The sequence below is a fragment of the Micropterus dolomieu genome, linkage group LG19, assembly GCF_021292245.1.
Source record: "Micropterus dolomieu isolate WLL.071019.BEF.003 ecotype Adirondacks linkage group LG19, ASM2129224v1, whole genome shotgun sequence".
Classification (NCBI taxonomy): domain Eukaryota; kingdom Metazoa; phylum Chordata; class Actinopteri; order Centrarchiformes; family Centrarchidae; genus Micropterus; species Micropterus dolomieu.
In genome coordinates, this window is record NC_060168.1 from 30,538,306 (window position 1) to 30,553,175 (window position 14,870).

At 39.0% G+C, this 14,870-nt stretch overlaps 2 protein-coding genes and 1 long non-coding RNA gene across 4 annotated transcripts; 1 reads left to right on the plus strand and 2 right to left on the minus strand.

Moving 5' to 3' along the window:
- Window positions 1-453: 453 nt before the first annotated feature.
- On the minus strand, window positions 454-4,166 carry LOC123957318 (Hermansky-Pudlak syndrome 5 protein-like). Its single transcript, XM_046030010.1, has 6 exons — window positions 3,954-4,166; window positions 3,643-3,738; window positions 2,068-2,197; window positions 1,325-1,435; window positions 843-907; window positions 454-688 (listed from the first exon to the last, which is right to left on the minus strand). The coding sequence occupies exons 3-6, from the start codon at window positions 2,173-2,175 to the stop codon at window positions 454-456; spliced, it is 519 nt and encodes a 172-aa protein (XP_045885966.1). The 5' UTR covers window positions 2,176-2,197; window positions 3,643-3,738; window positions 3,954-4,166.
- Window positions 4,167-4,280: 114 nt separating this feature from the next.
- On the plus strand, window positions 4,281-6,539 carry LOC123957455. Its single transcript, XR_006821793.1, has 3 exons — window positions 4,281-5,180; window positions 5,504-5,577; window positions 5,744-6,539. It is a non-coding gene; the product is annotated as an uncharacterized LOC123957455 (long non-coding RNA).
- On the minus strand, window positions 4,284-14,539 carry gtf2h1 (general transcription factor IIH, polypeptide 1). Of its 2 annotated transcripts, none has more exons than XM_046030267.1 (15): window positions 14,376-14,539; window positions 13,777-13,945; window positions 13,495-13,687; window positions 10,968-11,133; window positions 10,098-10,191; window positions 9,670-9,819; window positions 9,417-9,496; window positions 9,158-9,291; window positions 8,991-9,078; window positions 7,130-7,218; window positions 6,387-6,504; window positions 5,902-5,992; window positions 5,475-5,590; window positions 5,109-5,201; window positions 4,284-5,024 (listed from the first exon to the last, which is right to left on the minus strand). In XM_046030267.1, exons 2-15 carry the CDS (start codon window positions 13,928-13,930, stop codon window positions 4,938-4,940), a joined length of 1,653 nt encoding a protein of 550 aa, XP_045886223.1. In that variant the 5' UTR covers window positions 13,931-13,945; window positions 14,376-14,539; the 3' UTR covers window positions 4,284-4,937. The 2 variants fall into 2 exon arrangements, with proteins under 2 accessions (XP_045886223.1, XP_045886225.1); XM_046030269.1 differs by having other exon boundaries at window positions 14,495-14,537.
- Window positions 14,540-14,870: the final 331 nt, after the last annotated feature.

Below are 14,870 nucleotides of genomic sequence, written 5' to 3' on the forward strand. Positions count from 1 at the left end.
TAGGCATATTTCTCGAGAGCCTCAAAGGTTTTAAAAATACTAACATTTGTCTCTCATTTCCACATGATTCCTATTGCCAAGACACAAATGTGATTTATCACTTATTAGAAAATATAATCACCTAATTGATTATGCTGGTGGTTTTGCACATTTTACCCTTTTTTCTACCACCTGGTTAACCTTTACATTTCAGTTTGAGATGAAAATGAACTTCAAACAAAAACTAACGAAACACCAATTTTCAATTAGAGAACCTTACTTTGTTGAACTTGCCAAGTGAAAGTCATTTATTTGAATTTTTAGATCCTTCGTGAGGTCTGTGATTTTGGACTGTAAGCAGGTTTGAAGGGTCAGAGAATTTAGTAACCTGTCACCTGGCTTCAATGTAAGGCTTGGTAATTTGATTTAGTTCAGAGACCTTACATAACTGCTTGTGGATCAACTTCAAATTGTCTAAAACATCTCAAAAGCTGCATTTACTTCAGCAGTCAATACCTTGCCAAGTTTGGAGGATCCTGCACGGAGAAGAGACACCTTGCCTCCTGAGTCCCCGACAAAAACTCTGAGCGTGCTGGTGTCCCAGCAGAGCGCAGTGATGATCCGACCTCGGTGCTCCCAGGACACACTGACTCTCTCTGGACGTCCCCGCCGCTCCAGCTGCAGCTCCCACACCGCCACCAGACCCTGACTGGAGCAGAAACACAGCAAACATGGTGAACAATACAGGCAACACAAACACATATGTGGGAGAGGAGAGAAGAGGAGAAAGGTGACAAAGGGTGCGTTTTGTTTGAGGATAGATAAGTATAAAAGATTTCTTTACTACATAGTGAGATTCAAACCTTGTAGCAACAGCAATGAAGTCTTCATCATGAGGGCAACACACCACCTGAGTGATAGATCCCTCCTAAAAAGGGCGCATAATGGGTTACCACTTAACACAAAATTAGGAGAAACCGACACATACAAACATTGTATTATGTATTATGTGCAGCTGTATAGAAAGCTTAAGTGCCTCCCCTTCCAGTGGTACGGTAGCACAGACAGCCAAACATGAAAGAATCTACAGCGGATTGTCAACAAAGCATCCAAAATCATAGGCAACCAACTCCCCTCAGCTGATTCCCTATACACTCAGACTGTAAAGCGAGCAAAGAAAATCATCTCCGATCCATCACATCCTGCTCACCACCTCTTGCAGCTCCTTCCCTCAGGTAGGCGATACAGGTCACTTTCCACCAAGACCAAACGCTTCACAAACAGACCTTTCTGGGAGGGACTTAGGCTCTCTCTCTTTGCACAATAGTACCCAGTCACATATTACCTTGTGAGTGAGGATGAGCTTTTGTTTCCAGCCCTCCCTCTGAATCAGGTGCAATCCTCCTGCTGATGTTCCTAATGCGAGCCACTTCCTTGACACAGCCAAACAAGTGCACTAAAACACAACAACAATGATTAACTTGTGTTTCTTGTATGCATCATACTGATTTTTTCAATCTTGCATTGATGGGCATAATGTATCGTGCTGTTTTATGTTGTGAACTTGTTGTTCAGTGGTTGTTTTCGTTTGTTTTGTCTACCTGCCAAGGGACAACAGATGCAAATTAGCTGCTAGCAAACTCTGGTGCACTTACTTTTAAATTTTGTGCTGTCTGTGCAAAACTAAACAATAAAAGAAATGAAACTGAGTCACATTTAGGAATTGCTGGCTCACCTTTTCATGTAGATACACTGTTAGATAAACTAAATAAAAAATAATGTTGTAATTTGCAGTATTGTACCCAATTATCCCAAGACTCAGACAATCTGATGTTATCTGTTCATCATCACCTGCCATTTTTCTGCTTTTAAAGTCCATTGTAGCAGTTGGGTTTTTAATTATATTACATTTATTAATCTGTACCACGTGTACTGTGAGTACAAAGTACATAAGTTACAGGCCCACTAACTGTTTATGATAAGGTTAACCCAGTATTTTCACTATGTTGCATTTTAAGGACACCAAATAATAAGCTAATATAAATCTTCATTTTAACACGGACTCAGAGATGTGATAGTGAAACCTACCTTAAGTCTGCTGGAGTCTAATCGGAGAGCAGACAGAAGTGGATCGAGGCAGTCAAACTCTGCCAGTACATGACTGTAGTTCTCTGGCACAACCTGTATCAGAGGCATCTTCACTGGCGATCCTCTACAACTGAGAAAGAAGACAGTTGTTCAATACGTTCTAATTTAGCAAAGTTTTTCTGACATTTTCTAGGAGTCACCAAGGAAGACACTGTTGTCACTAAATGAATAAAGATGAAAAATGGGGGGAAGTTTCTTTACTCACATACACTGTTGGTGACTTTGACTTACTTGTTGTTGGCTATGATTTACTTGCTATGGTTTTAAGTGAACTTATGAGAAAGGAGAAGCTAAACTAAAGCTGCAGCTCATTAGAGTGATCAAACTTTTGGAAGAAAACATCAGTGTGTGTGCCGCAAAAATGTTTTAAAACAAAATATCTGCACATAATTGCTCTGAAGCATTGTAGTAGTTGACACAAGCATCTGAAAAGCAGGTGAGAAGTAACAGTCAACCTCTGTATCGGCTAGCACTCTACTGCACCAGGAATATATTTGGGAGTGAAGATTTGCACAGATTCAAGCTGACCACAGTTGAATTGACCTGCTAAATTTTCTCGAATTGGCCCCTCGATGTACAGGAGTCCTAACACACAAGACAAGGCCTAAAGTCAAGATGATAATTCAGAGACACTGATAAGGGCCTGTCTTTGCTATTGACTGGGCCTCAGCCTGACACTGATTCTGTTTGTTTACTAAAGCATAAGTAGTGCCAAACTGCTTACTTATCTAAAGACAGCACATATTCAATATGTGTGTTGCCTATTATGGATTGACAAATTTCAGTTAGATATAAATTGAAGTCCCTATTGAGAAAGAGTATCAATAGCTAACTACAAGAACCAAAAGTAAAAGTGCATGCCAGTGAGAATTAAGTTTCACTATATCAGATTATATTAAAACATTAGCAATAACGTTAATGTTACTTATGCAGAAATGCGATTTTATTGTTGTAACTGGTCAAGTGGATTAAATATTGACTAATTTACATACTAGTGGGGAAATTAAGCCATAACAATGTGTAGCTCAAATAAATGCAGCGAAGTAAAGTTTGCAAAATGTCCCTCAGACGTGTAACATAAACAGAGAATACGCACAAACCGGCATGAAACGACGGCTCAGCTGGCCGCAGTGTCAGAAGTTACCACAGACTGTATAAAAGTCAACAGCTACTATGTAACTACTTTACTATGCTAGAGAGGACCAGCCGTCAACTAACTTGGCATAGTTACAGTTATAAATGTACGTTACTAACTTTTACTATTTAATTTGGAGGACAACACTGGCTTTCACTTGACATTACAGTGACACCGCAACGTATTACATTCCTACGTTAACGTTAATAACCGTCAAACTGTCACATTTCGTAACGTTATTCAAATATTCCAGATTTTTGACAGTAAATGCGACTCGAACAAACAAGTAATTAACTGAACGGCTCTTCTAGGTTAGTTTTCGTTGATAATACACAACAAGTCCGTATCTTTATTAAGTTGCCGCACTGCAAACAACTTACTTCAAGAGGGCGATTCCATCAGTCGATTTTGTGGCAGTCAGTCTGCATCACGAGACCCGTCATCTGCTGACACTGGCGCTAACGTTTCTGTCAAAACTAACGTTAGGGGAACCTTAGCTTTAAATAATTAAATATGAGCACGACATGGCTATCTTAAATATGTCTTCACAGTTTACTGACATTAAGTAACGTTATATTCTGAGGATTATGTTCAATGCGCCGACTCGTTGTCACTATAACAAATTAGCAAACATGCTAGCTAGCTCTGAAAGTGATGCTGCCATTCACTCGATGTTGTCAGTTTAACTCACCAAAGGAGAGTCGGAGTGACAGGCCAGTGCTACCGCCTATAAATCCACTCTAAACCGCCGGTTTTGTCCACTTTTCTGGAAGAAAGTCAGCGGTCAGCGTCTCGCCACTCTTCCTGCAGCCAGCAGACCTGCCACGGCTCCACTCAGCTGACGTGAGGACACTTCCTGAAAGCAGAGCTACGGCTTCCCAATAGCCGCACTGGATGCTTCACTGGACGTCTTTCACACAAACTTCTACCGCTCTTATAAACACATATATAGGAGGACCGCATTAATACAGACCAAAAATAAAGTAATTTAAGGTACATGGACGTGATGAAATGCAGAAGGTTCATTAACAAAAGCTTTATGCCTCACTTTAATTTAGAGTAACACTTTTGTCTTCAGTGCAGATATTACAAACCAAAGACAGTGTGATTCGAGTCACACAAACTAATGCACTCCAGTGTGAAATGTCTTTACAGTATTGCTATATTTATTTCGCCTTTATATTTTCTGAAACTCTTCTCCACAAATCGATCCGGTGCTCAGAGGGGCTCCTTGTTATGTCCATTCTCTCTTTCGCTGCTCTGTGCACCGATGAAACACATGTTGGCAGCCCTCTGCTTGCTTCTCATAGGATAGCCTGTCGTCCGGAGTGCCTTAAATGATTTTCCATCTTTCTTTCCATCTATTTGGTCATATTACACCATTTTGAACGTCCCATTTAACCATTACCGATACCAAATTCTCAACCATTGAAAAAACACAAACAAAAGAGAAAGAAACTAATTACAGTTATTTGTGACTGAGATGCCATTAGTCTCTGTTGAACAGTTGGGGATGTAGCAGCATCCATCTATATCCTCATTAAGCCCCTGGTTAACCACGCCCCATCAGACTGTGATCTGTGGTTTCTTCACAGCAGTCTGGAGAACCTTCACAGGCCATTTGTCCATAAACTTTCACATCTTCCTTGTCCTCTCTTTGACAAACCATCAGACCTCAGGTTTTCCTCATCATGCGACGGGTTTGCCAGATGTGAAACTTGCTATAGGCTGTCTGTAACATCTCCTCCAAATGCCCTGTGAGCTGTGGGAACATACAAGAGATTTAATGAAAGTGTCACCTGGTTAAAGCCAATATTGTGTCATTATTAATAACTTGGAGACTTACATTTGTACTTAAGTACTGACGCTGAATCTTCTCCTGAAAAGGACAAAGCTTGGTCATCTGAAATCTCTCGAGGTTTGACTTCATTTTCATCACCTGTTTGAAAAGTATGAGATGATGAGAACAAATCTGAAGAAAAACAAAAAATTCAACTTATGTAGGGTGACTGCCAGGTGTAAGGGTGGTGGTAGTGATTGAGATTATACTATAAAACTACATATTAAAACCACAAAGAAATGCAAAAAAATTATTTACAAGTACTATTAGACAAGTATTAGAAGTGCCAATAGATCTTTTTGTTGCCAAAATTTCAGCTTAACTCTGTAACAATTATTAGACTTCCTTTCAATACAGGGAATATTAAGTCACCTTTTCCTCCAAAAATGGTGTGTTTACAGGAAAACAGGACCAGAAGTGTCTCAGCAACTCTCCAGCAGCTGCATAAAGATGCTTTAACTCTCCTTGAACCTCAGTAGGTACCATCTCTGGAAAAAGAAAAGACAAAATAAATTACTGGCAGTTTAAATACTCAACATTTTTCATAATATGGGTCATCATTGAACAATACAGAAACGTTACAGAAAAATAAGAGCTTATGTCTGCTTGTACAAAAATAACCCATCCCTCTATTTCTACAGAATGCATGACAGCAGTCATGAGGAAACACCTTGAAGTTCAGTGTGTTGCTCAGCGGCATTTCAGCAACCTCACGCTACAGATGTGCTATAGGCATCCACTGATCACCTTTCACAGCAAGTAATGTTAAACTTCTTTAACAGTTGTACAACACACTTACGATTTATGGCTTGTTGTGCTCCTGCCTGCATGAGGATGCCACCTGGAGAAAGTGCTGCAATAGCAGAGCTAGCGGTTGTGCTGGACAACACCTGCAACGAGTATCACTGGGGTTAAACTCTTCAAAGACACCATTCATACTTTAAACAATTTACATATTCCTGATTTTTCAGGAAAACGTAACTTTGAAAATATTTGTACTGCCTTCCCAGTCCACAGTGCTTTTAGTGGGCTCTTATATTATCACAATAAGTGGAAAAGGAACTAGAGGAACAGGTTTAATGATCTTGACCTGGGAATGTGTTGTTATTGGACTTCTGAGATGTGTATGATCATTAACTTTTGTCCGAAGTGATTGTTAAAATTGTTAAATCACAATAGAAGCTGTGTTCTGTGCAGCTGACTTGATCAATATCTGGTGAAAACCTGATGGCACTGATCAGCATACATGATAAAGTTAACGAAATATAGTGAGCATGACCTAACCTGAGTGAGGTTGGGTTTGTAATTGACCATCTCTTGCTGGATGTAGTTGACAGAGTTGATGATATCCTGGCTTGTCGTATACTGTTGAGACTGAAGTGGCACAGGCCCATGGGCGTACCTTACAAATAAAGAGAGATACTGTGAGAAACATTATATTAGAACATATAATTTTTCATTCCTGGACAATTTTTAAGGCAAAAGTCTGCCAGTTTGAGCAGTCAAAAGCATAAATTTATGCTGAAGTGACATTCTGGTGTTGGCCATTAGCAGGAACTTCAGCACAGTGAAAGCAATGAATCTGAGCTGTAAAATGAAATACAAAATCTATTTTGAAATAAGCAGTCTGTCCAGAGGAAGTGAGACTCACCCCCAACAGATGAGCATCTTCCTCAATTCTGCACAGAGAGCTGACACAACTAATCAATTATTTAGTTTTTGTTTAGTTGATGAAAAGAACATTAATGATTATCTGTTGTATTAACTATTTTCAGTTTCAGTCAATTATAAAGTAAAACTACAAAATATTTGGTTGTCACAGCTTCTGAAATGCAGAAAAACCCTTACTTTGCTTTTTCAGATATTAAAAGCTGAATTTTTATGTGACGGTAATATATTACTTATTGACAGTTACTTATGGCATTAATATGAAAATACTAGTCTAATAAAAATGTGCATACATCAATGCCACTAGGAGTTAACATTTAACGAACACAGAAGAAGAAAAAAACCCCGACAAATTGTACCTGTCAGACTTCTTGAGGTTTAACGCAATTGTTTTTGGCCTGTTTTCCCTTTGCAGATCTTCATATTCAATGGCTTCTTGTAATCTGACCTAAGATAGTTTGCCAACAGAAAAGAGACACAGGACAAAAGAGAGTAACCAGTCCAGAAATTAGGTTTCTTTAGATCTATATACTAAGAAATTATATTTTATTATTTATAATATTCAGTAAAATCATGTGGCATTGCAAACATTATTGTTAATCAAACAACATCAACATCAATAAATGAAATGCTACATGATGTGGCCTACTCCTGTAAAACATTGTTTTACTGTACTGTAATTCTGCATTGTGTTACATCTTAGGAGGGTAGGCTCATCTGGACTAACAAAGCAAAGAACATATCAAAAACTATTACATCTAGTGAAAGTATGACCACTGACAGATAACAAGAAAATGTAAGCTCACCGTTTCTGCACCACAGTCCATTACAAACCATATAATACATGACGTTTACAAAGGCAAAGTCAGGTGAGGATCAAGACTCCTCTCCACACGGTCTTGCAATCGCACCGCTGTTAAAAGTTTTCCACCAGGGCAGTAAAATGTGAAGTTTACCTGTTTAGTCCATGCTGTACCCTTTTTATTGCCAATAATAATCAGCTGATTGTCTCAAAGACACATTTATGTCCACATTGCAAAGCCAAGACACAGTTGGAGAATAATATTAAAAATTACAATCCAACTAAATATTTTTTTCTACCAGAGCAGTAAAAGTTTAGCTGACCTATCTCAGCTTCCAGCTGTAAGCTACTTTATTGCCAGTTAATTAGCTAATTGTCTCACATAACCGACACATTTCTGTCCACATTGCAAAGACAAAGTGCTGGACAATAACTAACTTTACATGAAATTACAATCCAACTATGTTCTTTCTACCAGGACAGTAAAATGTGGAGTTTAACTGGCTGATCGGAGCTTCCATTCTGTAAGTTGGTTACTGTTTTATTGCCAATTAATCAGCTCATTATCTCATGAACGTAAGTGGCACATTTCTGTTCATGTACCAAAGCCAAAACACACAATGAAGAATAATGTTAATGAAATTACAATCCAACTATATTTTTCACAACACTGACAAGGCAAACACGTCACTTCTATCTGTGATTATCGGCAGCTTCTAGCCAACGCTATCAAACAGCAGTTTTCCTTTGTAAAGTTGCACTAACTTAATTACGTGTCCAGCAGAAAACAGACAACTTCAGCGCCACTTTGAAAACATTTGTCCCAAATCAGAGCCTTCCATCTGGGAAAATCCACAACAATTATATCCTGTATTTCTGCTGTTAACTGTCTGTATCTGTCCCGATGCCGTCTGGCTTCATCATGTTTTCGCTTCTTTGGTGACGTAGATCCACACACTGCTGGCTCGTGCTAAACAATACAGGTAGTCCACCATTTGTCCAAATTTCACTTCTCTTCTTACTTCTAAACCAGATGACTTCTGAGAGACCGTATATTATTATTATTTTCCTCTTCTTCTTCTATGTACACATTCAACGTAGTGACGAGCGTCTACACTGCTGGAATTATACAAGCAGAAAAAGAACAACCTAGTGACAAAACATGCTCTGTTAGCGCTGTTTGTCCGTTTTCGGCTACTGTAGAAACATGGCGACGCAACATGGCGACATCCATGGATAGGGGACCCGCGGTTATGTAGACTGAAATGGCTCATTCTAAGGTAATAGAAACATAACGGTTCATTATGGAAGGTCTTTTTACACCACTGAAAACATGGTTATTTGTATTATATTGCATTTCTGTCAATAAATCCTCAGAATTATTACACACTGGACCTTTAAAGCTACAGTCATCGTACCTTCTTTACAGGAGGCTGGAAGAAGTCAGAATCCCTTGAGTTTCCATCTGTACTGCTCGTCTCACTAGCTTGGTCAGTTGGTGTTTCCCTTTAAAAATATTATCTAGTTAGCAAAAAAATTAAGACAGCAAGCAAGTGATTTTTTTTTGCAAAAGTCATTTCATTACCCCTTGCGTGAGCCTGCCGCCAGCACCATGGCACTGTGATGGTTGAAACGCTTTATAATGGCCGCATTGCTGCTCTCCTTCACCGTCCTGTTTGAGCTGGAAGTTGAGGGTGTTGTTGTGCAAGCCCCGTAACCCTGTGTCACAGAAAATACCAACTCTTGAGATCGCAGGACATAGAGGAAAAGAAAGCTATAGAAGTAAATGATTTTTGAGTAGTATGATGTGGCTTTGTTTGCCTAATCATCTCATTAAATCTCACCTCATCTAACGTCTTATCCTCTAACGCCATGAGGTCGACCAACGGATTCTTCACTCCTTGAACCACCATAGACTTTAACCCTGCATGAGACAGATTTAAAACCTTTACATGGAAAACAGATTCATGGCTTAGCAGTCCCATTTGCAGTAATGAAGTAAGTTTCGAAATCATGTACCGACATCTGACAAAATACTGACAAAACCTTTACATTTACATGTGACATTTGCACCTGAGAACGTTTCAAAATTCCCACCCTTTTCATCCTGCTTGGCGCACTCTGAGAAGATATCCTGTGTTCCTGTGCTGATGCGGTCTCTGTGAAAATAATGGGACTGGAAAAAGCGGGTCCAGAACTCCTTCTCCGTCAGGTTATGAGGCACATTTTCACTATACTTCTGCTTCACTGCAAGTGAAACGCACGTTGATATAAATATATTTAGTCCAATCTTTTATGTAATGGATGATAAACACCAGTTGCACATTTAGTATCAGTAACTGAGGTAAACATTAATACAGTACACTGTTTACTGGCTGATTTCACAAAGAAATCCGTCCTCTCTGGTTGACAGTGTTGTGGTCTTAGCTGAGATGAAAATCAGAGCTTGTAGAAGCTTTTTTCCTGGTCTTTCAATACCATTGCAATTGATGACCGAGCTTCAAAGGTAAGATGTAATGGTTTACCTGCAGGGTAAGTTCTGAAGATGGACTCAATAATGTCAGCTGTCAGATTATATCTCAAGCCGTTGCATCCATCAGTCTGAGGTCTAATGTCTGCCTGTTAAGCAAGAAAATGTAGGATGTTAACGTTTGACAGTATGTTGTTAATGCTGGGGTGTTACTAATGTCGAAGTTGTCAATGCTGGATCAATGTTGACATTTAATTAGTGCTAGGCAACGATTAAAATTTTTTAGCGTGATTAATTGTATAGTTATGCGCAAAATGATAATTAATAAAGTAGTGTACTGCGCACTTTTAATTTAAATGTACTGCTGTAAAATGTGCAATAATTGCACATAATTTAAACTTGAGTATAATTTAAACTTGAGTTAAATAAGCTACAGCTGTGTAGCGCACAGAAGCCGTTGCCATGGTTACTATCCATAGAGCGCCTGCCGTTTACTCGTGGAGCTCTTATCTCTTGATCACTGGAGCAAAGAGCAATCAGCATACAGTGTGTAGCTATCCACTCCGCTCTGGCATTTGATCGCTTGTCCTGCTGTTGTTTATCTATTTCTCCCACACACTGCATCCAACATAGTCTGCCGAAGCCTCCCTCCACCGCTTGTTTGTGTGGGTGATTTGCAGGCTGATCAACATCCCACCCCTCCTGTGACCAACGGTTTGACTGTAGCCTATGTGTACTCAGAGTCAGTGAAAATCGGACTTTCAAATTAATAATAATAAAAACTGCGTTAACATGCGATAAAATAATTGTCGGCGTTAATTATGAGTTAACGCAATAATAATGCGTAAACATGCCCAGCTCTACATTTTATATTTGGTTGTTTTCAAAATGTAAGATCTAACTGTGCCAGACTTAATGCACTCACCAGAAAGGCTCCAGATATACCGACTTCCTGTTTGTTGTTGTATAGTGCGGGGTCTGCGTTGTTTATGTCTCCTAACCGGTTGGCCCAGAATTCGTCTGCACTGATCACTTGGCTCACTACGAGATCTTTATATAACTGGAAAAGCACTGGATCTTCTTGAAGCATCCTTGAGGAGGAAATAAAAATAGTGTAAGAATAAAATTATTAAGTAATAAATCACCTAAAAACCTTATTAGTAATTTTGACATGAAGCTGTTAATTGTTAATTTCCTGCTAAGTTCAGAGAACTGGATCCATTTACAGTAATGTATCTAATAAGACCAGGAAAAGACGTTATTTGAACTACATCATGATAATGATGATATTAAAAAAAAACAACTAAATCCCAGTCAGGTTCTACCCTCATATAATAGGCTACATTTTGTTCTTTAGTTGAGATTATTATAAACACCCACACTCAGAGTTACTACACATTTTCCAATTTAAAATTCCATAATTTCAAGACTTACAAATAGTCTAGAATTACAAAAAACTGACACTGACAAATAGCTTGATGTTTATTATGTAAATAAATGGTTTCACATTCCAACTGTTAACATGTATGATACATTCTGACTATGTATGCTATTATGTTGCCAGATAATTGCCAGACGATTGTAGCTAGGTACTATAGCTCATTAAAATCAATCAACAACAAACCACTGTCAAACCTCTGTCCAAAGAGGAAGTAAACTAACCTGTGCTAACTATATTCTATGCTAATTATATTATTATTCTATTATATTATATTCACCTTGTTTATTCACTGTGTCCATAGAAACGACGATGAATGCAGCCATAAAAGGCAGGTTTTCCTTATGCAGAAAATAGTCTGTTGACTTTTCTGATAACTACATCACTGCATAGCTCATAAATTTTCATAGAAGCTTAATATTTGGTTATTTGTGATGCTATGTATATATGCAATTCAAAGATATTGCTACTTATTCCTTCAAACTAATTTGGTCGCAGCTCTGCGTAGGAGTGTGTGTTCAGTCACACGCCATGAAGCTCCAGCCTGCGCTCTCTTACACAATGGAAAACATTTTGACTGCACTGGCTGGCTGCTCCAAACACGATGAAAAACACTTTGCTTGAATTTACATTACATTTATTAATTTAGCTGATGCTTTTATCCAAATTTACTTACATTTGTGAGATATTTTAGATGTGTCACAGTGGGAATCATCACTTTATTTTCAGAAAATTATTTTTTTTTATTTTTTCCATACTTCCATACAGACCTGGAAATAACTTCCATACTATGTAGGAACCTTGCATACTGTTACCAAGGTCAACAGTGAACCCCCATGCTAGTTTAAGCAAAAACTGAAAATCACCTACTTTCATTCAAAATTCTCTTCCCCCGTTTACGGCTCTCTGGCCCAAGCTCATCTGTTGTTACAGAGAATGTTAATCTTTAAAAATGTATCCAAAATACTAGCTTTAAAGAGGTGGTATTATGTTTTTTGGCCTTTTCCCCTCTCCTTTATTGAGTAAAACTTTTTTTTGTGCATCTACTAGGTTTGCAAAGTAAAAAAGCCCAAAGTCCACCCCAAAGAGAGTTCCCATCTCCCACAGAAAACACTGCTCTGAACTGCCTGCAAAACAGCTCGTTTGTAGTCCTGCCTTTACTTCCCTTTCTTGTGATGTCACAAGTAAATATGTGTCATAATGCTCGCTGAGCAACTATTCCGACACGCCCTCAAAAACACCGGTGGAAAAACACTGAGCTGCAGCACACCTCTCCTCTCACTTCCAAACACTAGCTATCCTCTAAGCAGTCAATGGACATAAAGTTGTTACTGTGATGTAGAGACAGAGCTCAGTTAAAACTTTATGGATCAAAGATACTTTTGTTACAGATTAATAACTCACCACTCTGAAACTCTTGCTCCAGTCCATATTGCCAAGTTGGTTGGCAACATGTAGCCTACAGCTGAATCGAAGCTGTTTACTATCTTTTCGCTGACCCGCCTTTCTCTGCTTCTGATTGGCTATTACCAGCCTTTTGCTGACCTGCCCTTCTCTGCTTCTGATTGGCTAGTAGTCCTTAACTAGGAACTGCGCATGTGCAACTACCAACAAAGATCATTTAAAGACAAGATGTATCACTCCATTGTTAAAACAAAGCCTTCAACACACAGGGTGAAAAGCTGCAGCAATGTGCAGTATGAAAAAAAAATATGGTGATTTTTTTAAATTAAAGCATGTAAACCTGTTCTAGTACAACCCCTAAATAGGATTTTGAACCTGAAAATGAGCATAATAGCATATCCCTCTTTAACCCCTCATTGGTGTGTTCTTAATAGTTTTGGACACAGTGGAGATATATGACAGTGAGGAATAAGCTATATATTAGGCTTACACAGACAGTACTAGAAGGATAAATTTTTCATTGGTTTGGTCTTTTAGTGTGAGTTGCTGACAATAAGAACAACAGAGAATGTTACCAGACATCTTAACAGTAGAAACTGCCGAGTCTCACCTGTTTTTCTCCTCCAGTTCTTTGTTGGCTTTCTTCTTGAACTTGGGCAGTAGCTGCTGCAACAGCTCCTTGGCAGCCTCTCGGTCTTTGAGTGCACTGCTGTCATTGGAAAAGTGGAATGTGGTACTCTCGCCAGTGTGAAGGACCAGCTGGAGCTGGATTTTGGATTTACCATCTGGACTGATCTTCTGACCTTTAGAGGAAAACCAATAAAGTGCAGCTTGAGACCACCACCAACATATCATTGGCGTTACTTGTAATTTGATGGTATCAAGTACTCACAGCGAATATCTGCATACAAGTGGCTGACTGTGAAGCGGTCTTTGCCCTCTGGACCCCAGGCTATACGTTCAGCCATCAGATAAAGTGTGCCATCCTGCTTCCTCTGGCGAACCTTTTTCACCACCAGCAGCACCTCCTCTGATAGCGATGCCATGGCTCAAACAAATAACTGAGAATGCACACAAATTGTCATTGATTATCATTAATATTCATGCACGACAGTATTGATACAATCTCACAGAAAATATAATAAACAGGACATTAGAAAGAAATGTGTTAAATATCTATTTAACGCTGTAACTAAACTACCTCCAGTTACAGAACTGACATTAACGGTAGCAAGACTAAAGCCAGTACATACACTAAGATACTAAACACTTCAACGTTAGATGACAAGTACGAACTATTTCAGCTGACTTCAATACAACGTCCACAATAAATGTTATGCTTCCCACAACACCTTTATCCAAACACAAGCAAGCCACAGTTGTGTTTACGGTTTTATCATATCAACTTAGCTAACCAGCGTTACGTTAGCTAACGTTACTAGTCAAAAAGAAAAAAGGAAGAGGGAGAAGTCGGCATTAAACTTATTTTACCTCTAAAGAAATCGACACTGCAACGATACGTTGTTTTCCTTCAAAACATAACCTCTGACTAATGTATTCTTGAATACAAAAATTACAGAATGAGTTATGTTAAACAGGGATTTGCCTACTCTAACACTGAGCGTCCCGACTTCTGCGCCGACATGATTTCCAAGCGGTGTGTTACACTAAAAACGTACCGGGTAGAAACCGTGATCAGAAATCAGTTCCAGTCAAAGCATATTCTGGTCCTGTCCTCTTTAAAAAAACAAACAAATCTTGTTTCATATCCTATATTATTGGAGTTTAGTTTGGGCTGACAAGGTACATATTCCTGAATAAAGTTGTGCTTATTCCAGTTAATAGGAGCCAAAGGCAAACCTTTCCCCCAGGGCTGGGCTACCCAGCAACTTATGAATGCAATTAAGACAAAACAATGATGGAGTATGAGCTATTGCCCTCGAGGCTGCTGTTTCAGGGGACCTGTTCAGAGGAGACTCCGTGTCT